A 22,008-nucleotide genomic window follows, 5' to 3' on the forward strand; every position below is an offset into this window, starting at 1 on the left:
GGCACTCAACTGAAGTCCTCCCGCTCATCATCTGCGATGCTGAAGTATTTATCTATACCCAGAGAATGTAAGATGTCCATTCTGGGATCATGGAAGAGCTCAGTGTAAGCATAGTTGATGTGATCAATCTGAGAAGAAGCCAGAATAGCTACCGCCATCTCACAACCTTGTTGCCATGCTGATGGAAAATCACAGCAGCCACTAATAATATCACCCTTCCACATCAGCTGGTTGATGTGATTGATGTCCTCAATCTGCTTGCCAAGGCTGAGGTGCTGGTGATTAGGGTCGAGTTCAGGATGCCGCTTGAACAGTGTCGATGTCCTTTACAGCACCTAGATGATCAAGAGCCTAAGCATACGAACAGCCTAAATTATATCCCCCAATCATATGGGATCAACTGAATATAAGTTCAAGTCGATCATCTCTGCAATCTCCGAGGAAGAATGATGCGTATGGATCAAGAATTTGCTGCCTTGCGATATTAAACATGATACTCTTGAACAATGTTTAAGTGTCATAGTAGAGCTGGAAAGGCATTAATAGACAACAGTGAACATGGAAAATGGAGAACCCAGGTGAGCATAGCAGCTAAGAGACTGAACTTGTTCTGTGAGGGAGAGCTTCATATTGATGAAAGGGATGAAAATGAACTCAATCAAATTGCTGAGGAGAGTGATTGAAACTAAGTCTGTATGTGTGTGTGTTGATGTCAGTTGAAAATGAGTTATTAAGGAGGGAGTGCTGAAACTTAGAGAACTCAACTATAGCCTGCATCAACTCAATGACCCAGGGGACGTCTTGTGGATCATCGGGGTGCAGGAGTTTCATAACACTGGCTTCATCATACATGGGCAACCAAATAAGGTACCTTGAAAGCATCATAGCATTGAAGATGAGGAATCTAAATTGTGTGGAAAGTTGTGCTAAACTAAGCAAATACAGCTAGACCCAGGCGTGAGTGAAATCATTGTCCCAAGGGCAGCTAACTGAGTAAAGGGAAACCTCTCTTATAAAAAGAGGGACACCAAACAACTAATAGAGTGATAAGACTAATGGACATGCAAAGCATGAGGTGAGAGCGATGCAATATACGATAAATGGACACACACGATGACACTCGAGTGCAAAAGGCAAAAGGCGAGATGCGTGATGCAAAGGTAGTGTGCACGAGTGAAGGTGAAAGACTAGCGAGCGAGTGAGATGAAAGAGAGATGAGGCTAGACGAGTGTTAATACCCCAACTAAGGTTGGCTGATGCTAAGGTGAAGGCGGACAACTAATGCGCACAACTTTAGATAGTCACTGCAAACAACAAGTAAAATTCCCTAGTATCTAAGGACACAGAGAAAGTGGGCAGAAAATCGACCCAGAAAATAGAGTAGAGGGATGGTATATGTAAAACAACTAAACACCGCTAGGCGTGCAGGTCCGATGTAGCGAGCTGAGTAAGCTAAATATAGTACGCAAAGTAGGCAATAGGGTCTCGGCTGCGCACGTAGCACTAAGCTGAGTATTAGCAATGGAAAACAATTAGTCAAAATTGGAATATAGTGAGAGAACACACCAATGAACATCTAAGGACATGGGGAGGATGGATGAATGGGTATGTGGATGATGCGAGGGTGGACATGTGGTGCACGCGGGATGTGAGTGGCTGTGCATGGAATCTGCAAAATAAAATTATAGTGCACTACTGCGCAAGATGTATCCTTTGGATCAGAGCTGGAGTTTGTTAGGAAGATGGGAGAATTTGAGGAGAGTGTCTGTGGAGACATGAGTCTCTACAGCATTAATTACATGACTGTTATTTAAGACGATGCCTGCAGGTGAGTGAATGAGCATGCAAAAGCCTATGGGTAGTATCAGAATATGTGATTGTATCAGGAATAAAGAACTTACATTTAAAAATATGCTTGAAGTCGAAATCAAGCATCACCTCAGCATCACCTGTCATGGTGTTCAGACCAGGCATGTTGCTAAGTATGCTATATAACTGTGATTCCAGTGATAATGGTTTCTTGAGAAAAATTTTGTGTCCTGCAGCATGGCATGTAGCATCACCATCAGTTGCAAAGGACCTCACTGGTCCAACAGATGCAGCTGCTCCAGTTGCAACCTAGCATTTAATTGCACGAACCAATACACCCTCCATATCAGCCGCATCTTCAGTCTTACAAGTGGGTGCTGCTAAAATGGGGTAAAGTTCATCCTCCCCAAAGCACACGGCTCCAATAACTGTAAGCTCCTTCCCAAGGTGGACTTTGCCATTGTGAATTTTCTGTGCAATTGTGATGGCAGACTTGTATGTGCAAATAACAGGGTCAATGAGGTGGGAATGCTTCCAGCAAATGCCAGCAATCTTGTTGTATTTACTGAAGTGGACAGCCATTTCTTCCAGAGCTATTTCATCAGCCATAAGACTAACATCACGAAGTGTGGAGAACTTTGGAGTCAATGTTTTCATTGAGCTGCTCATTGCAGATAGGATCAATGGTTGGGATAAGCTTAGTGAAAGTAGACTTGATATGCAGAGTGCGGTGTAATGATGGTCGCAGCACTGGGCTCAGAACCACAGTTTTTCATATTCACATCAACACCCAAAACATACGTGCACATGTCCGACACAATTCCGCACATGTCCAAGCCACTCCGCATTGGACCTTCGGACATTGCATCAGCCAATCGCACTTTGTGTGCACTTGTCCATCCCATGTCCTGTCTATCCAAACTAGCCTCACTAGGTGCGTAGTTATTCCTGTGCATGTTTTCTGACATTCGGACTGCATTATTACATGTCCACAGCACCTCATGTCTTATTACATAGGACATTGGACCCAAAATATATTGCTACTATCTTTGCCTGTAGTATTCCAGATTTCCACATACTTACTTAAATACTCTGTAGTGTCCCGTAGCAATTATCATCTAGTAGTTAGGAGCAGTTTCCCGACTCTGCAGATCACCCAGAATATTCTCGTAGTTCTTAGTTACATTGTGAAATATTATCCATTCATTCATTGTCACAAACCTGCCATTCATTATACTCGTGATACCACTCACAACCCGACACTCGTTACATAGTTTCTGACCTATATTTGTGAAGTCCGAAAGTCTGAAATCTCGGACATCGCACTTTGGCTTTGGACATCAGATAAGTACCCTCAGACATCATTGGCTTCGGACATCGTTTCGCAGCATCGGACATTTTGTTATTTGCATTACTGACACATTTTACTACTAATACCAATTAGCAATCCCTTTAGGATCGAATGCACTTGCCTTGCAAGTATAGCTGACTAGGTAGTACAATTTCTGCTGAGCCCAGCAGAGATTTACTCTTTACAGCAGATAGATAGGAGACAAAGGCATTGATTAAGAGCAAAGAGAAGCTGATGTCCTCTGAGTCGAAAAACCAATGTTATGATGTCCAGGTCACTGGCTCCATAGCCTTGCAGACAATATGCTTCCTTGAGGGCATCTTCAAGCTTATTGACTATCTCCCAGACACTGGCACCATTGCACAATACAACATTAATGATTTGCTGGAGCCAAGGGATGTCTTGCTCAGAAATGGCCATGAGAAGATGATGGTAGTCAAGTTGGGTCAGCATGCTCATGCGCTGACACAATTCATTTAGTCCATAGCTATAGCTTGCTTGGGTGTGATGTCGACAAGGAAAGGTAATGAGTCTGGACCTTCATAGTATTGTTCCCAAGGAAAAACCATTGTGAATGGCTGAAGGTCATCAGGCCAGACAACAGTAAGACCAGCGCAATCATGACCAGGAGGAGGAGCAAGCAATGCACTGGAAATTTAAGTCAACTTGTTCACATGACAACTCAATCCAACTCAAGTAACTCAACTCAACTCCAACTTGTCCATGTGGCAACTTACATAATCTACCAACTGACATTGGTGAGTAAACTCTCTTCATGCATATATTCACTGCATGGTGAATGTCTGTATTCTGGCCAGTCTGGGTGACATTATGACTTATTTGACCATTATTATCACCTTTCTGCGTACCTCGATGATCATGTACATAGATGGAGAACGTTATAGCTTTGTCCCCGTGCCATGAGCAGGATCACAAGCCAGATGTCTCATACTATTACTATTGACACCTTATGGGGGGAGTGCACATGAGCAAATATGCTTGAATCATATCATAACATTAAAAATATATTAAGCTACTATTGAGATTTACTGATACGACTAGTCTGAATTGAAAAGGGCATTGTTCCGTTGCGCCCTCTGCATAGCAAGAGTATTTACGGACATCTTAGCCATCGCCACATGGCTGAGTTCCACGCAATGGCTAGTTCCAAAAACCTTCCTGGATAACACAAATAAATTGACGTATCTGTATTGTATACAACATACCTAGTCCACCATTTTAGGAGACAGTCAATATTGTGTTGCGTGATTCGACCAGGGGCTCTTTCAAAAAAGTCCACAACATTGTACCAGAACTGGACATAGTCAAAGTCATTGTCCATTGAGCACCATGAGGTTACTGATGATAATGCAAATTGTAACTATGACAGATTATTAATGCCAATGAGTAGAGAAAAAAAAATCTGCTTACTTGACATGCTACATAAGTGATTGACCGAGGTGAGACTTTATGCATCTTAATTATTTGTGTGACATGGGTATTCACCTTCTTGCCTGACATACCTTTCTCAGAGTGTCTGTTGTTTTCAATGACATTGGTGCCATCGCCATCACCAGCCACTTCCTTTGCAGAGGAGGAAGAGGTAAATATGGCTTTGAAGGCCTGCCAATCAAAAATGAGCCTAGTTGAGATATGTAGATATGACGAACCTGAATCAAAAGTCTGCTTTTAAATAGACCATCCTCCAGATTATTTAGATCAGCAGTATATTCTTGTGGTTAACTGGGGGATTTGGCTCGAGTTCCCGATTGACCCAGTCGGCAATGAGACTCTTGAGCTTGGAGGTATCATCTCCTCAGGCACTGTCCGCTCCCTGCCTAATCTGAGCAAAAATTCAGCAAAAAAACAAATCTTAAAACTAAATGTGCGCATCTTTTTTAACATATACATATAGTCATTGTGCTCCATTTCTGTAGTCTTTTGGTGAAACCAGGGGAGCGTGTTGTTGAGGGCTATATATCACATTTGCAAGCAATCTTGCCTATGTTAATACAGCTCATAAATAGCACCCATGAGACAGGTGAGAAACACCTACTCAGGAGTCACCTCATCATTGTTACTGTTGCACCTCCTATTGTTCTCATTAATCAGGTCTTCGATAGTATCATAGAGGGTATCAACTCTTCTGATAGCTCTTCCTTTTGAGACATAGTAGTTGGTCTCCCTGAAGACAGTGAGCACTGGGTGGATGTCACCATCGGTGGTATGCATACCTTTGCTTTGCCGCCTTCTCCGACTCAAGTAATTGCAGCTTCTCCTTTAATTGAGCAATCTTCTGCCTCTGACAAGTGCTCTCAGATGTGGCCACTGCTAGTGACGATGCTGCTGGAGGTTGTGGGCTTTCCGCTGCCTGGGACGATGTTGAAGCATGTGAACCATCCTCCACTTGATACATGAGCAACAGCAGGCCTATAGGGAGATGACACGAGTTGGAAATGAGGTGTAGAGCTTCTGCTTCATTTAATAGTCATTGGTAAAGTCAGCTGCCTAAACGGATAAGGGAAAGTCTTATTCACTGTTAAGTTGATATCCAAGTTCATACATTTAAAATGTATATCCAGGGTGAACATAGTGCGTTGATGTTAATATTGATTGAACACTGAAAATGGCATGCACAACAAATATGACATTTTGGAGTCCCTTTTGAGTGGCCGCATCAGTCTAAAATAGTGCAAGGAACATACAAATTGCCCAGTCTTTATTGCCTGTATGGGAAATGATTTTGATAACAGCTTGAAGGGAAGAAAACAATGTGTGTTAATTGATCAATTAAATGTATATCATATGTGTGGAACACAACAAATGTATAAGTGTGAAAATCCAAGAACCAACACAGCCACTCAGCTTTAGTGTCACCCCCGCAGAATAGACCACAAGCGGGCCTCTAAGACAGGTCCAGGAATTTTACATAAACTTCGCAACTACACAATACAGTGAAACAAAAAAAACACAACACAACAAAGGTCTGAATACTACATACTACCATGCCTGATACTCTAAAAGGCCAGAAGTGATAAGAGTAGATCATGAATGAAGGACAGCAGTCCACAAAACTCCACCTTCCCATTGCCAACCAATGAGGATATCTAATCTTTCATGCTTTGATGGCATTTTCAAGCAAGCCATCGCTTGAACATCACCATATAATCCAATTACACATTACTGCAGAAAGGGCAAAGATATTCTTGAGGGCAACTTCCCAGTCAGGTGCATTGAGGGATATATTGATAATACCCTTGATCAACCAGTATGTGCACTGCAATGCCAACAACACCATCGTTACCAAATGGTATGCAAACCGACTGGAGTTGCCCATCGTTCATGTCTCTCTGAATTGAATATGAAATATGAGTGGAGTAATATTGAGATACATGCTTACCTGAACAATTGCATTGAGGTAATCATAATTTGTCAGCAACACTGACACATCCAATTTGTGTAATGATACAATTTTGTTCATGTTCCTGAATAGAACTGGGAGGAATAGGTTATAGGCTCCAACTACCAACCCTTGAGCACAACTTAGGAGTCCCTGTGAATCTTTTTGACCAACCCTTTTAGTCGTACAAGAGTGCATTGACCTTCTTGCCTTGTTTTCCACACTTTAAGTTCTGCTGCTATGTTCATCATGAGTCTCAGAATGAATGCGAGGAAGATAAATGAATACCTTGATCCTGGTACTTTTTGATCACCTTTTTAAGCGCCTTATCAGCCAATGTATCAATAGTATTTGTGGCAGGATATAAGGAATTCTTGATCAGCAACGAGATCATCACAGATGTGGTGTGCTCCTTCAAGTTGTCAAGCAATAAATATTCAATCTGCAGTGTTGATTTCACTCAACTTAGTTAGTACTGTGAGTAAACCCCTCAATGTTGGCAGTAGTCAAAGAATAATGTATAAGTCTAGCCTTTGTCAAGCATCTTTTGTGAAGAAGAAGGTCCACTTTGGGTGGACTGAGCCAGGATATTTCGCTAATGAGGTGGATGCAATGGCACTATAACATTGTATGGCTCAGTATCACATGTGCTTACTTCCTTTTTTCTATGTACAATGCAAAATCAGCAGAGACCTTTTTGTCAAAGTGTTCAAGGTACAATATGACCTTGCATTTGTATTGCTAGGAGTGATGGAACATGGTCTTCGCTTCAATGTCTGTGGCATCTGTAGTTTTAAGTCATCCTACCTACCTAATTCCTATCTACCTGATTATACTAGTTCATAGTGCACCAATTTCAGCGATTGATTTAACTATTTCTGGCCCATGGTTAGGTTGCACATGGGCAGAGAAGCAGTTGGTTAATCAACATTTTAGATCAAATGCTACAAATCAGGATGTGTTACTTATTCATGTTTTGCGCATCTGTGCTTTGTCTTGTCTCCCCACCTCCTGCCCCTTCATGTCCACTAATTCTGTTCCAGGTAGCAATTGTATGATTCCAACATATACTTTGGCAAGTAAGTGTTTTTCTAAAGAATTTTGTATTGTAGTTGATTAGATCTTTTATCAGTGTTCCTAGTCATCAAGATTGTGCATCTGGACTTTTTGAAAGCATGATATGTTTTTGTCCACATTCATGATACCATATCCTTGGACCATCGAGACTTGAATACACCCACACTGCTTTGTTTGGGATGGATACACACATGGGCGGAGGAAAGAATTCTCCAATGTGGAGTAATATCATAGAAAATGCAGTGTGAAAGAAGCAGTCAGTCAACTGATGCCTTAGATCAAATGATACCAATTGCTCATTCATGCTTTGTCTCTTTTCTCCACCTCCTATCCTATCATGTCTACTAATCCTGGCATTCCTGGTAGATATTGTGTGTGCGGTGATGATTGTGCTGCATATACACCAGGTGCACCATTGGACTCAGAGGTACGCCTTGTGTTTGATGTTGATTTTTACTCATCAGTTTTACAGCTGGACTGCTACTGCAATCATGGACATAGCCAAAACACATGCACCCTGCTGTACATTTCCCTCCTCAAAGAGGTCTACAAATGAATTGCATATCATATCTAGGTTACCAGACAGTGCAAAATTTACCTGTAAGTTTCTACCTTGAATTGATGCTTGGCAACATACTAATTTCAGATGATAGATAACAAATTTTTGTTAGCCCTGTGGAGGATGTTCACTTAGCTATAATGCTCATAGTCCACTCATTTCAACATCACCCACTACAGTATCAAGTACTTCATTCAGGCCACCACCTCATACCGCTCCTTCTTTTCTACCTGTTGCCAAGTCACAGGTACTACCACAGGAGCACTCAGGCATTTGAAACTTGGAGAACTTCTTTGCAAACTTACCACGACATTCTATTCCCTCATATACCAACACATCCTCAGAAACCACCACAATGTCTTTGGTAACTGGTTACACTCCATCACACATCACTCAAACAGCCTTTGGGGTACTGATATCTGGAGTTTCCATGCCCATGTATAATGCCTATGGCTGAACCAGGGGCACTGGTATCATGTGCCCTGCACGGCCAAGGGTCCCAGGGAGTGGTGTGACTTTGAAGGTTGTGATAGTTCTTTTACCCAAGGATGTAGGTCTATAAAAAAAAATTCTGCATGGAGTATATGCTAACTGTGTGTGCAGCTCTCAAATGTCTGTAATGAAGATGCTCCAGATTTCATGGACGAAGATTTTCTCTCAGTGACACGGATGTGTACAGGCGAAGACCTTGCTTCAGATCTTTGTTTTCTCTCTAGATATGGCCTCACAAAGAAGCTTACCCTTTAGTGCTAAAATGCTGATGGCTATGTCCTGACCAACATGATAAAAGCAGTTACAGATATCACCATCGACACCAATATTTGTTTCCCATCATATACCCCTGATCCCCTAGATCTTGCTCCAGATGAACTCAATCAAGATGTTCGCACAGATTTTCACAATCTTCCCTTCCAATTTATTGTCCCTGGGTATTCCAATGCCCATCAGGGTCAACAATACCTACATGTCAATCATTCATTTTTGTTCCAGGAGCTTCGATTTTCTACCTTCCAGAAGAAATGTGAGAGAGTTTGAGCGCTAGACAATCACTCCACTGGACTATTATTTCTTTGTATGTTCTGGACATTTGCTCACTTAGTTGGAAGCGCTAAATATATTCAACAGGCCCAAAAGGTGGACCTCTCATTGGACCGGTGGAACCCAAGTCCCCTCACCAACATTTCTGCTTTGTCAACCACATCATGGGCCATCTAGTACAGAGCTTTAATAACACTCCGTCTATACCTGGACATTTCTTCACTGTCCCATGCAAGACTAGATGTCCAGAAGATGCACCTACCCCTCCAACGTCTTCGATACTATCAACCTCAACCTCATCCTCTTTATTGATGATGGCGTCCTCTGGCTCTGGTGCTAGTCTGTCCTCATTTACTAGTGCTGTTCCTCAATATCATAATAGTAAACACTCTGCATCACCTTCAACTGGAATTATTATGTTGTCAGGAAATGCACTGGCTGGTCGAGTTCCTTGGTATCTGAGTAGAGACTGTTCTGTATCACCCCGTCCATTACAGCAGGGACGACACCAAAGGACCCCTTCCCCATCATCTGAAAGTCTGATTCTACAGTGTGCTCCTGCATCTGCCTCCAATATCCATTTGCAGCCAACATTGTCACCCATCTCACCGACTCTCCACCTCCTACCTGATGTCATGCCTGATAGGTTATCAGGATCAGGTAGAACTCTTTGACCATTTCCATTGAGACAATCTTATAATGAGTCAGCCACCCCCCTAATCTCTTTCTGTGCAGGGAATATTCATGATCTCTTCGATCTATCACAGGCCATTCACTCCTCTGCTGACCAGGCCTATTCTGATTCTACCCTGTGCATAGAGGCTAATACTATAACCAATGCAGCCAATGGCATGATTAATGTCTTCCAACATTACTACATGTGGCTCAGTAAAGGCAATGCTTTTGACTCAGATGCATTAAATTTTACCAATCCTGACCTGCATGACACTTTTTCTATCTACCGATGGGAGAGCCTGGTGAAGCATGATCTTACTGTCGGTGACATGAAGTCCATATTTTCAATCCCTGTATGGCATTTTCAAGCATAAGTAATATATTTCCTTCATGAGATACATCACGTTTACTGACTCCTTGCATTGCTAGTGGTCATTGTAATGCAACTGACAGTTTTGGTAATGGTGTCATGCGACAAGTAATTCACACCGCCCTTTGGAAAATTGTTTCCTGGACATCCGATGATGGTAATAAAGATAATCTGGCACTTGTGGAAGGTGATGTCTGTATCGAACTTGATGATGACTTTTGGGCTCTCAAGCTATCACAGTTCCCCTCTTCCAAACAATTTTTGACATTGGCTGTCTCTGTGCCTTGCACATTCTTCAGGTAAACAATGGGCTGCATCCAATCTCACCAGCTCTTTTGAGCTTTATCATAAATAATGTCTCATCTCTAACAACTTCAGACTCCAACTATTTGTGGCTTGGTGACAATCTATTCCCTACCTTGGCCAACATCATCAAGTCTCTGCCCACCAAGGACGAGAATGTGTCCAACCTTGCCATAGATGGGGTGAACTGAGATCATATCACAAGAATTTGTTAATCTCGTCTGATGACCAACATAAGTGCTACTGTTCTTGTATGTCAAATTTTCATGATTTATTTCAAAACATAGTTTGGTGAGATTCGAGGCACCCCATCAGAACACTGGCCAATAGTACGCCAGGACCTGATTTGGGCCACCTTGCTTGGTTACTCCCACGATGAGCTTGTCAACTCTCAAGAGTACCAGATATTTAAAGATGGATTTGACCTCTATGTGATGTCATCCATCCCTTCACTCTCTGAGATACATTGACTGCTCATTTCTGTCCATCTCAAACTAGTAAAAACCTCCATAAGATTTTACAGCCAAGTTTCAGTAGCATCCTTCAATCAATCTATGATCGCCATCCTACTGCTGATGTCTTGGAGAATATGCTATGCTTTGAGGTTGATGGTGATGACAACTTTTGTGCTTGATTGTCCCCCTATCTTCATACATTCAAATGTGCTATCTTGAAGTATTTGAACAGCACAGGCCACCTCCACCACTCCATATTTGAAGGTCTACATGATGATGAAGCATCGCCTCAGCCTGTCTCTAGTGTCTTTAGCTTAAGGGAAAAATCTTGCATTCACAGGGGTGCAGCCACTCATTGATGTTCTGTAGTGTCTCATTGAGGGGGTGTGTTGTAAATGCAACATCGCCACTCAGTTTGTCTATGTTTTCTCGGACTCTTACATAACTTTACCTTATAATCTTTCTGTCAATATTTGCTCGTACCTCAGCAGTTCTTTCCTGAACTCTGAGGTATGTCTCATGTTCATCTTGCATGCTGGTCTCATCTCACTCAATTTCATCTCTAGTCTTTGTCTTTGGTTTCTATTCTATAAAAGAAAGATGGAGCTCAAATGTGTCAAGACATATCAAGAAGTAGAGCCATGTGATGAGAAGTGTCATCTACATGGTACGAAGTGGCAAGGTTGTACTGATACCAAAAAGCAATGTTAATCATTCCAGAAGCAGAAACCGACTCTCCAGCACAACTCTCCAACAACAATGTCTGAAGATCTTTCACTGCTTACCTCACCTATAAGGCATCTCCACCAATTGCATGCTTTAGGGTGCAGGTCGTAACCCATCAAACTTCTTTAACACCTTAAGCAACTTAAGCAAGAAGTTGGATGTTTTGCATCCAGCTTCGTCTAGCTCTGAAGCCACTGATATGTTCTCATAGGTTGGGCTGGACTGAGCTTTAGCTCGGGGTGGTGTTGGGAATAAGAGATGTCGGGTAGATTTTCCTCTGGTTTCTCCACATGATACAAAACCTGGAGGATTTGCCTCCGGTCTAACTTTTGAGTTTTCTTTTTCCTTTTGGACTCTTATTACCTTTTTGCACCTTCAACACCTTGGGCAGTCCTCACTGTTGTTGCTATAGCTCATACTGCTTCTTTCCGCCTCGGACTTCTTGACACCTGGTACTTATATCCCACCTTGTACCGCAGTTCACCTCAGTGTTGCTTTCACATTCGCTGAGACTTACTTTGTATCTAGCTCCCTACAGGTTATGAGCCCTGAGCTCTAATCAGCTCAGACCCAGGAAGCAGATACCTTATGTATGATTATTCACACCACTCCTTCTGTGACCCGTTGTCTCATCAAAATGGGCAAATACTATCACATTATCGAACTTTCTGGTGCAGACGAGCATCCCACCTGGCACCAAGCAGTCATTTTGGCTCTTCAAGGCAATGGACTATGGAGTCACTGTAGTCCTGGGACTGACCCAAACAACTTCACAGAATTTGCCTCAGCCATGCCCACTCCAGCAGTTGCTGGATCTCCGACTGCTACAGAAAAACAGAGTATGATCGACTGGAGTAAGGTGGATGCACAGGTGAAAGGTATTATATGCAGGAAGCTCTCTGCAGTCGTTCAAGGCCTTCTCACTGAAACATGGACTGCCAGGGAACAATGGAACACCTTTGCGACTCACTTCAGATACCTTGACATCACATCTCAATTTGAGCTTCGCGCGCAGCTCTTCGCAGAAAAACTCAAAGACCCTGACGATCCACCTCGCTATATCAGTGCATTTGAAACCACAAAACATTGATTTGCAGAAATGGGTGTTGCAGTCACCGAAGATGAAATGGTCTTCCTCCTGCTCCACAGCCTTCCACCATCTCCTGAGTGGATCATCTTTAAATGGATGACCTTGAATCTCTACAGTACTCCCTTAATGTCCTCTACTCCATCTACCTCTTCCAAGATGACTTTTGCAGCCATTGTGAGGGCTTTCTCTGAGGAAGCCAATCGGTTGCATGGGGAACTCAAACTCAATGGTCCAGGCTTGGAATATGCAAACACCACATCTTTCAAACCTCTTGAAGGGAAGACCAACCCAAAAACCGGCATCCGCATCCACAAGTCCAACAACAAGGGGGTGAACTGCGACAATCCTATCTGTGTTGGCCTACCACAATCCATGACACACAACCGTGAACACTGTTTCCAGCCTGGTGGAGGGTCAGAGGGTCAAGGGGGTGGCAGGGCTAGGGAGAAGAGAGCAAAAAAGCATGATGTTGCAGCCACTGCGACTGGTAATAATACTACTCCTCCCGCCGCAGCTCCTCCTTCTGACGTTAGTGCTGTCACCAATGAGTTCAAGTACCTGGCATGCGCGATCATTGAGGACCCCTCACCTGAGTAATTCAAATCAATCCCTTCCTTTGATGATATCGCTTGCATTGCCCAGCAAATGCTCTCAACCATCTTAGACTCAGGAACCACCTCGAATCTCACCATGGATCACAGCCTCTTCTGGACCTACTCTGAGAGCTCCTCAGTGACTGTAAAATGGCCAATCATGGCAAACTCCCAATGTCTGGTCGAGGCAACTGCATTGCAGACTTAGTGCTTGGTGGACAAACCTACCAAGCAACCTTCACAGACTGCTTGCACGCTCCCGGTGCTATGATCAACCTTCTTTCTGTTGAGCACATGCTCTGGAAGAAGTGGTCATGCAACTTCAAGCACTCACCCACCCATTGTCAACTCAAGTACCATGGAGAACTCCTGGGGGAAATACTCATGATGGGTAATCTTTTCTTCATCGATTTGAAGTTTGTTCGCCCCGCCACTCCACTATCAGGAGATCATGTCCCTCGAGAACTCTCTGTGTTTGTCCGCACACCATTATCCTGGGACTTATGGCATGCTCACATGGGTCACCCTGGAGGTGACACCATAAAACGCCTCCCATCTGCCACTATAGGTGTCAAAGTGGAATTGTCCGTGCCACTTCAATGATGCGAACCATGTATCATGGCCAAGCATCCCCGCAAGCTGTATCCACCTTCTGAAAACCCTCGAGCCTCTCACATGCTTGACCTTATTCACTCTGACTTATGCAGTCCTTTTCCTGTTATGACGCCTCATGGGAAGTTGCATTTTATTGTCTTCCTAGATGACCACACCAATTTACTCAATCTCCAACTTCTGGCTACAAAGGACCAAGCTCTAAATGTGTGGCAAATTGTCAAAACACAATGGGAGAATCACTCTGGGTGCACAGTGAAGATTTTTAGGTCAGACAACAGAGGGGAATTTCTCAGTGCAGATTTCACGCAGGCACTGCAATTGGCAGGAATAGAGCATCAGCTCTCCATGCCATATGTGCACCAGCAGAACGGTAAAGCCGAGCGAGCCATCCAAACCATAGAAGGACGCCTTTTCACTATGTTAGAGGCTGCCAGTCTGCCTGCTAATCTTTGGGGTGAGGCAGCCTTGACAGCCTGCTTTCTCTGGAATTGCAGTACTTTCAGCATCCTCCCTCCAAACATCACACCCTTCAAGCTCACTAATGGCCAGCAGCCTGACCTTCAGCACATACATGTTTTTGGGTCTTCCTGCTTTGCCTGAATTCCAGCTGAGCTTCAGGTCAAGCTCGGTCTTTTTTCATGCCAAGCTGTCTTCCTTGGTTACCCCGAGGGGACCAGAGGTTATTGCCTGCACGACAAGGTCACTGGGGCATTCTTTGTGGCAAGAGATGTCATTTTCAATGAGCGGCTCCCTTCGATTACTCACCAGCATGATTTGGAGTCCAAGGATGAATCAACCCTCCCTTCTCATGCCGTTCCTCCACCTACCACCATCACTGCTCCTCCTTTGCAGACCCCCTCATTGCCTCCTGCCACACATCCTGTTCCTGTTTGCTGTTTGACACGTGTCACTATACCCACTGCTCGGGGTGAAGCATGGGCTGCTGACATGACAGCAGCAAAGGCTCACCTGCAGGTCCTTTGTGAGTCTCACACAGCACGTATCCAGGCCACTACTTCAACAGGTGAGGCCAAACCGGAGGTTGAAGAGAACCTGGGAGAAATCAAGTTGTACACCAATGTCCCGGAAGCCTATGCCAGCATCACAGGTCAAAGAACAGGCGCATGTCACCATTTGTAGCGACCGAAAGCATAATCCCAATGACCTTACCTATGACATGAAGATCCCTCCAGCTACCTATGATGAAGCCATGCTGTGCAGCAACCGAAACAAGTGGCTTACCGCTATGAGAAAGGAACTTGGGATTATGGATGAAATGAGAGTTTATGAGCTTGCTCCCCTCCCAGAAGGCCACAAAGCGATCGGGAATCATTGGGTTCTGGAATTCAAGGAGGACAACAAGGGAGGATCAATCTACAAGACACATCTTGTCACTCAAGGGTTCTCACAAATTCCAGGAGTAGATTTCAGCGCTACTTTCGCCCCTGTGCTCAAAACCGTGTCATTATGCATCATCACTGCCCTCGCCTGCAAGAATCATTGGGAACTCCACTTGTTCAATGCTACTCAGGTGTTTCTCTGGGGGGTGCTGAAAGAAGAAATATATATGTGTCAGCCTAAAGGTTTCGAGGAAGGAGACTGGAGGGTGCAGGTGTGGTGGATGCTTTGCACAATTTATGGGTTGAAACAGTCTGCGATGGAGTGGTACGAGCAGGTGTGACAAGTCATGGGGGAGTTGGGGTTTTCTCGCTGTGCTGTTGATTATGCCATATTCCTATTCGACAGCAGCGCATCCAGCACTTGCATCATTTGCATCATCAGTTTCCATGTTGACAATGGGCTGGGGATGTCGAACTTGCCTGCTTTCTTGACTTGGGTCAAGCAAAAAGTTCACCAACATTTTGGCATCAAGGACATGGGCCCCATCTCCAAATTCATCGGTATTCAATTCGAGCGCAAACAGGACAGTCATGACTTGTGGTTACACCAAGGCGAGTACATCACCTATCTACTTGAGGAGTATGACATGCTAGATTGTAACCCTGTCCATCTCCCGCTGACCTGCACCAAACTGGTCCAGTGCATGACCGTGCGGTGTTAGTGAATATTTTTCGGGAATTTTGCATGGAATGAATTTTGTGTTATTTGGCTCGAAGATGACTCAGCTAGATTCTCACACATCTGAAGCTTCCATGAAAAATACTTTCCGTGTATGTTTGTTTGCGGGAACTTCCAGGAAACTTTAAATACATGTGTTACCTGGTTTTGCTTTATGACATATGCTACGTCTCTAAATAACACCAAATACAAACAAGTTTCAACATATTATGTAAACCATGTTCTCTTACCACAATCAGCTGATCTTTGACTAAGCCTGACAAATCATGTTCACCTACGTACGATTCACACGGGTATTATGATCTATGACAAATAATGTAGTATATCTAGATACATGAGAAAACAAAAATTGAATATACCTAGGTACATGGGAGTAAATTAGCACAGCCGCGTAGATTTGTCTATATAAGGACCTCCATTTTGACCTGAAAAAAATCAATCTGACTCCCAGAGTCACCCTTAATAAAATTGCGAGTGAGGTTTGTGTGTGATCAGCATCAGCAACAACCACGAAGAGTTGTTCGACATTGCCAGGTACATTGATGAGACAGTAGGAGCCATTGAGCTCACTGTGCTCAACAACCTGCAAGGCCTAGTTATTTGTTTTGAGAAGTCTCTTGTTTTTCTGAGTGTTTGTGTTTGTGTGCACGTGTCTTTGTTTCTATCTCTCTATCTCTGTTTCTCTAGGATTGGGATCTATTTCTTTTAAGATTGGGATCTATTTCTTTTAAGCTTGGGATCTATTTCACTCTAGTCTGGGATCTATTTCCTTATCTCTGTTTCTCTAGGATTGGGATCTATTTCTTTTTGTCTGGGATCTATTTCTTTTAGTTTGGGATCTATTTCCTTATCTCTGTTTCACTAGTCTGGGTTCTGTTTCACTCTATCTATTTCTTTAGCTTGGGATCTGTTTCACTCTATCTGTTTCACTCTCTCTACCCATTGAAAGCTAACAGTCTGAGTGCTCGTTTATTGTCATGTCACTAACATGTTATAGATTTTAGCGAATATATTCTGTGTTTGTTTCTTGCTGCTGATACTAATGTACTCTTGATTGTAGCGAATACATTTGAGCCTTATCTCTGATTCTTTGTGTTGTCTCTACGTCTGCTAAAGGCTCACAGTAGCTTAGTTGGGAGACTTCAGAAGTTGATTATTGTCTGCTTGACCTCACACATCTGAGTAGTATACTGAGCCAGGATTGTTATTTGTCAGATAGGCTTTAGCTATTGAATAGGGGACTTGGTATTGAAATCCAAGGACGTCCATTGTAACGATGGCCGCGGCGCTGGGCTTGAAACCAGGCAATCCAATACCTACATTTATACCATTCCCCGACCTCCCTTGACCTTCCGAAGGCCACGCGCACTTGTCCGAACCTTCCGCAGGCAGTTTTTCGTGTTCTGAGACCCGTCCGAACCTCGCAAGTTACCATACCATGTCCTATCCTCATCCTTTTGACTTCGCTGGTGCGTTTTCCTTTATTCTGACTATATGTTGACTATGTCTTAGTACTACATGGATAACAATCCCATCGGCATCCTGTCGGGAGCCTCGGAATACATATAAGCAGCATGCATTGCGGCTTATTACATAGGTTCGGACTTGCTTATCTCGCTACTAGTTTCGCCTACGGATTCCGGCCTCTCACGGAAGTAGGATATAATCTCGCTCGCTGGCTACTGATAGGGCACTTTACTTCCTGTACTTCGAGTAGTAATTAGTAGAGTCACCTCGGTATAATCGTAAACTGCGCAATTGATCCTAGTTCATTCGGAACGATTGTCTGGCTAAACCACTGCCAAGTTCGCACTTCGTTTATTCTTGAGCCCTGATAGATTAGCATTGTTCCGGACTTCGGACGTTGGCAAAAGTCTTATACTGTTATTTGACACACCGACATATATAGACCTTCGGACAGCTTTCGCAAGCCTCGGAAGGCATCGCGCTACTTCGGACAACACTTTCGCAGCCTCGGACGACCTTTGGTCGCATCGGACAAGTTTCTCAGTACTTCGGAAGTAGTCTCAGAACTACGGACGAGCATTGAAGAGGTTTTCTTCCAATATATTGTCTACTCTCTAACTGTGTAAGACTTCCCTTGCATTATCAAGGTAGTTTTTAGGTTGTCTCTTGGGACGAAGCATACTCGCATCCCTCAGGACTAGGGACTCACATTCAGTGGAGCCCAGACTGGATCTACTCTTTACACTGTTTCTGATTCTGTTTAATACTCATTGTGAGTTCCTTGGCAGCAGATTCAATATTAGGCTAAGAGTTCTACGGAAGCTTTTGACAAGTCTTGACCTTTGATCCTACCTGTTTGTGCTGTGGGAGTGACCAATACAGCTTTGCACGATTGTTTCATAGTAAGTTTAGAATATAGCACCATTGATTGTGCCTAGTCTTAGTTCTCATTTCTGTTTAGCACCAGTGATTGTGCTTAGTCTTGGTTCTTTTTTTTCTGTTTCTTTGTTTCTTTTAGTCAACACCATACCGCTGGGTTGACTAGTGTTTCTATACTGATATTGTAGAGTACCTTTGTCTGACCATAGCTTGGATATACTGACAGGCCACCCACGAACGACCACGTTATCAGTCATTGGTATTTGTCTGAATCACTGACCATGGAGATATTTGATTTTGTAGGTGTTCATCTATAGATCATCTATCTAAGAAGACACCGCTCGACCCGCATCACCCATTTGGCAGCCCTGACAATGTTCACACCACAATGTCCACCCTCCCTATGCTCTTTTGCAAACTTGTTGGCAAACTCCTCTACCTCGCAATCTGTACCCGTCCAGATATCTCATTTGCAGTCAACTCTCTGGCACAACACAATGCCAAGCCCCTTCCTGCTCACTATGTGGCAGCTAAATGCCTCCTGTGTTACCTTTCAGGCACCATCAATCTCCGCTTGCACTATGGGGGTGCCTATGCAAATGTCAGCCTCTTTGCATATTGCGATGCTGATTGGGCCAGCTCTCCCACTGACTGCCTGTCAATTTCGGGCTACGTCTGGTTCTATGTGGGGGGAGTCATTGCCCATGTTTCGAAGAAATAAACCACTCATGCCCTTTCCTCAACCAAGGCCGAATACATGGCTGTTACACATGTCATCCAGGAGGGTCTCTGGATCAAATCGCTCATCTTTGCACTGCACATTCCACTTCCCCTTCCCATCCTCATTCACATGGACAATACAGGCGCCATCTCCCTGTCGACCGAAGTGCGCAATCACATCTGCTCTAAGCATATCAACATCCATTACCACTTTATCAGGGAGCACATTGAGAATAGTATGTTCCTACTCAAGTGGCTCCCCTCGCACAAGAACACCGCAGACATTTTTACAAAGGCCCTACCTTGTCCTCTCTTCGAGAAGCATCTGCCAGGCCTTCATTTGGTGTCTCAGTGAGGGGGTGTTGGGAATAAGAGATGTCGGGTAGATTTTCCTCCAGTTTCTCCACATGATATGAAACCTGGAGGATTTGCCTCTGGTCTAACTTTTGAGTTTTCTTTTTCCTTTTGGACTCTTATTACCTTTTTGCACCTTCAACACCTTGGGCAGTCCTCACTGTTGTTGCTATAGCTCATACTGCTTCTTTCCGCCTCAGACTTCTTGACACCTGGTACTTATATCCCACCTCGTACCGCAGTTCACCTCAGCGTTGCTTTCACATTCGCTGAGGTATGCTTGTTCTCATTGTCACTCATACTTAGTTTGTTGATGTATTACCTAGACTTACTTTGTGTCTAGGTAGATATCAAATACAGTGTTGCTTTCACATTTGCTGAGACTTACTTCATGTCTAGCTCCCTACAGGTGGTACACGAGCAGGTGGAGCCGCTCAGGAGGGGGGAAACCTGCTCACATTGAACATGACAATGACTTCATATGAACTAGGTACTCGATGTAATGTATGATGAATGATTCTGATAATATTTGAGAAGGTACGACGAAGGAGTAACTATGGTGCAATAATTTGGTTATTAAACAAATGTAAAGGGCGAGGTCACAGGTGGGTGGGTTAGATAAAATTCTAAGGAGCAAGTGAGGAGGTGTGGAATACGACGAGCTCGATGGCGAAGGTAAGTGAAAAATTCTGTAAGGGAAGGGACAGCGCAGCCGCTCAGCTGGACTCCTGGTGCCGGAACATTCCGGCAGGCTGCATGACCCTGCACCAATACAAGATGTGTAACGACAAACCTTGTACAAATAGGGAACAACACACGTAAGGAACAAAAGAAACTGACTTGATCAAACGAATCAACTTCCTCGCGTCCACAAGCTTCTTCCTAAGTCTCACAGCTTTTTGTTTACAGTCTTCCTTATATTCTGCGATGCATGTAGCTAATTGCCTGCTCCCGCGCCTTCCAACCACCCACCCTCGAGCCACCTCTGGAGGTGTTCTCGTCTATTCTTGACATTCTCTACTATTTCATATTTTACATTATTTCATCAGACAAAGGGACGACGGATACGACGACAATCATTGCATACATTATCATGGAATCTTTTCCTGTATTCTTCAAGATTCGGGCTATAACTTTCAGTCCGTTTCATTTCATCTATATTTCTGTAAATGTCTAATCACAACTCTGACTAGCCTGCGTCATCCTCATTAGCTTTCTGTGGACTGTACTTCTTTCAGTCCAAGTTTACGCCCGCTGGGACATATCTGACCGCTGCAGTCGTGAGCTATCCAGTCACAGTCATCGCGCTGAATGTCTGCTGAAGATTGGACTCTTAATCAGGGTCGTTAACCGTTGTCTTCCTCTTGACCAACGCAGCAACGATCCTCGTTTTACCTTTCCTGTAGGTCTTTTTACACTGCCACACTAGCGTGCTTAACAAGTCCTGCGTTGTAGACTACTATTGAAGTTTCGGGTGTGGTTAGATGCCGCTCGACTATTGTTACTTGCAATAGGACAGATAGGTGAGGCACCTGTAAGCGGTTATTTGACACCCCTTCATGATTTGTTTCTAGGATCTGCTGCCGCTTTCACTCACTGGAATCCTCAAATACAGTGCCCAGATCAAAGTACTTCTGATACAGATACCTCGTTTTATGCAGCGCTCTAATTTGACTTCAGCAGCCGACCAGCAAGGTGTCTGCAAGTTGATCAACCTCTACATGCTTGTGGGCTGTTGGATAGTTCCTGTCATATGTCAGTTGCAAGTAATTTTTCATTGACACAACCGCTTACAGCCTGAGTAGTGATCTCATATGCTAGCTTCTTTGCTGCCATGGTTTACCGCCAATCAAGGATACCCGTGGCGGTTGAGTCGCGCAAAGAAGTCTTTGGAAATGTAGGGTCACCTCTCGCGGTAGACCCAGAAATGGCCATAGCTTCTCCCCCTGTTCTCGGCGTTCGGGTTTCGATGCCACCCCTTCGCACTTCGTCATCTGACTCTTTCTCACGTCTGGAGGCAAGTATTACATCTCCGCTCACGATTAGTCCCATGCCATATCGTGCCTCTCGTGATTCGCATCCTCAACCAGTAGCACTCGATAAACGGAATTCGCAGTCTCCTCAGCGACACCTATCTCTCGCGCCATCATTCGCTGATCCTGTACAGATTGAAAGTAACGCTCGCAGGTCGGGACGATTGTCAAAACCCCTACCACCTTGGTGTATGTAACTGTTATTGTAGTCCATTTAGATTTATATAATAATCGATCAATCAATTTGATACCGTAAACTTGGCAAAACCCAACAAGATCTATTTAAAGATCCAACTGTACTGGCAGTGCAAAGCACGATTAACCAAATATTGTCGCCAACGTTCACCGTCGCCGACGTTTGAACCAGGCGCAGCACTAGGCTACCGTCTCACTCAAACTTTCATACGCTTTTGAG

General features: G+C 43.9%; 4 protein-coding genes across 4 annotated transcripts; 2 read left to right on the top strand and 2 right to left on the bottom strand.

Annotated features, from left to right (window-relative positions):
• Positions 1 to 654: 654 nt before the first annotated feature.
• EDB93DRAFT_1238125 (uncharacterized protein) lies at positions 655 to 3,580 on the bottom strand (the record flags this gene model as incomplete). Its single annotated transcript, XM_041451512.1, has 5 exons — positions 655 to 926; positions 1,805 to 1,852; positions 1,902 to 2,118; positions 2,140 to 2,470; positions 3,339 to 3,580. The coding sequence occupies 5 exons, from the start codon at positions 3,578 to 3,580 to the stop codon at positions 655 to 657; spliced, it is 1,110 nt and encodes a 369-aa protein (XP_041312109.1).
• Positions 3,581 to 4,391: 811 nt separating this feature from the next.
• EDB93DRAFT_1050072 (uncharacterized protein) lies at positions 4,392 to 4,786 on the bottom strand (the record flags this gene model as incomplete). Its single annotated transcript, XM_041444671.1, has 2 exons — positions 4,392 to 4,541; positions 4,592 to 4,786. Coding segments are annotated over 2 exons (345 nt in total), but the record flags the coding sequence as incomplete, so codon positions are not given.
• A 4,190-nt stretch (positions 4,787 to 8,976) lies between these two features.
• EDB93DRAFT_1246224 (uncharacterized protein) lies at positions 8,977 to 10,283 on the top strand (the record flags this gene model as incomplete). Its single annotated transcript, XM_041452421.1, has 3 exons — positions 8,977 to 9,217; positions 9,322 to 9,894; positions 9,943 to 10,283. The coding sequence occupies 3 exons, from the start codon at positions 8,977 to 8,979 to the stop codon at positions 10,281 to 10,283; spliced, it is 1,155 nt and encodes a 384-aa protein (XP_041312111.1).
• Positions 10,284 to 20,425: 10,142 nt separating this feature from the next.
• Positions 20,426 to 21,850, top strand: EDB93DRAFT_1121138 (uncharacterized protein). Its single transcript, XM_041448531.1, has 7 exons — positions 20,426 to 20,699; positions 20,754 to 20,840; positions 20,902 to 20,962; positions 21,016 to 21,083; positions 21,135 to 21,188; positions 21,241 to 21,315; positions 21,366 to 21,850. Exons 1-7 carry the CDS (start codon positions 20,654 to 20,656, stop codon positions 21,788 to 21,790), a joined length of 816 nt encoding a protein of 271 aa, XP_041312112.1. The 5' UTR covers positions 20,426 to 20,653; the 3' UTR covers positions 21,791 to 21,850.
• Positions 21,851 to 22,008: the final 158 nt, after the last annotated feature.

The sequence above is a fragment of the Suillus bovinus genome (genome assembly GCF_016758785.1).
Source record: "Suillus bovinus strain UH-Sbo-P2 chromosome Unknown EDB93scaffold_5, whole genome shotgun sequence".
Taxonomy (NCBI): Eukaryota; Fungi; Basidiomycota; class Agaricomycetes; order Boletales; family Suillaceae; genus Suillus; species Suillus bovinus.

Bases quoted from the DNA above. Each gene is read 5' to 3' on its own strand.
- EDB93DRAFT_1121138 (XM_041448531.1), top strand. From the start codon at position 20,654: ATGGAATCTTTTCCTGTATTCTTCAAGATTCGGGCTATAACTTTCA. The intron at 20,700-20,753 runs GTCCGTTTCATT...AACTCTGACTAG, and splicing joins GATTCGGGCTATAACTTTCA to CCTGCGTCATCCTCATTAGC. The intron at 21,189-21,240 runs GTACTTCTGATA...ATTTGACTTCAG, and splicing joins AATACAGTGCCCAGATCAAA to CAGCCGACCAGCAAGGTGTC.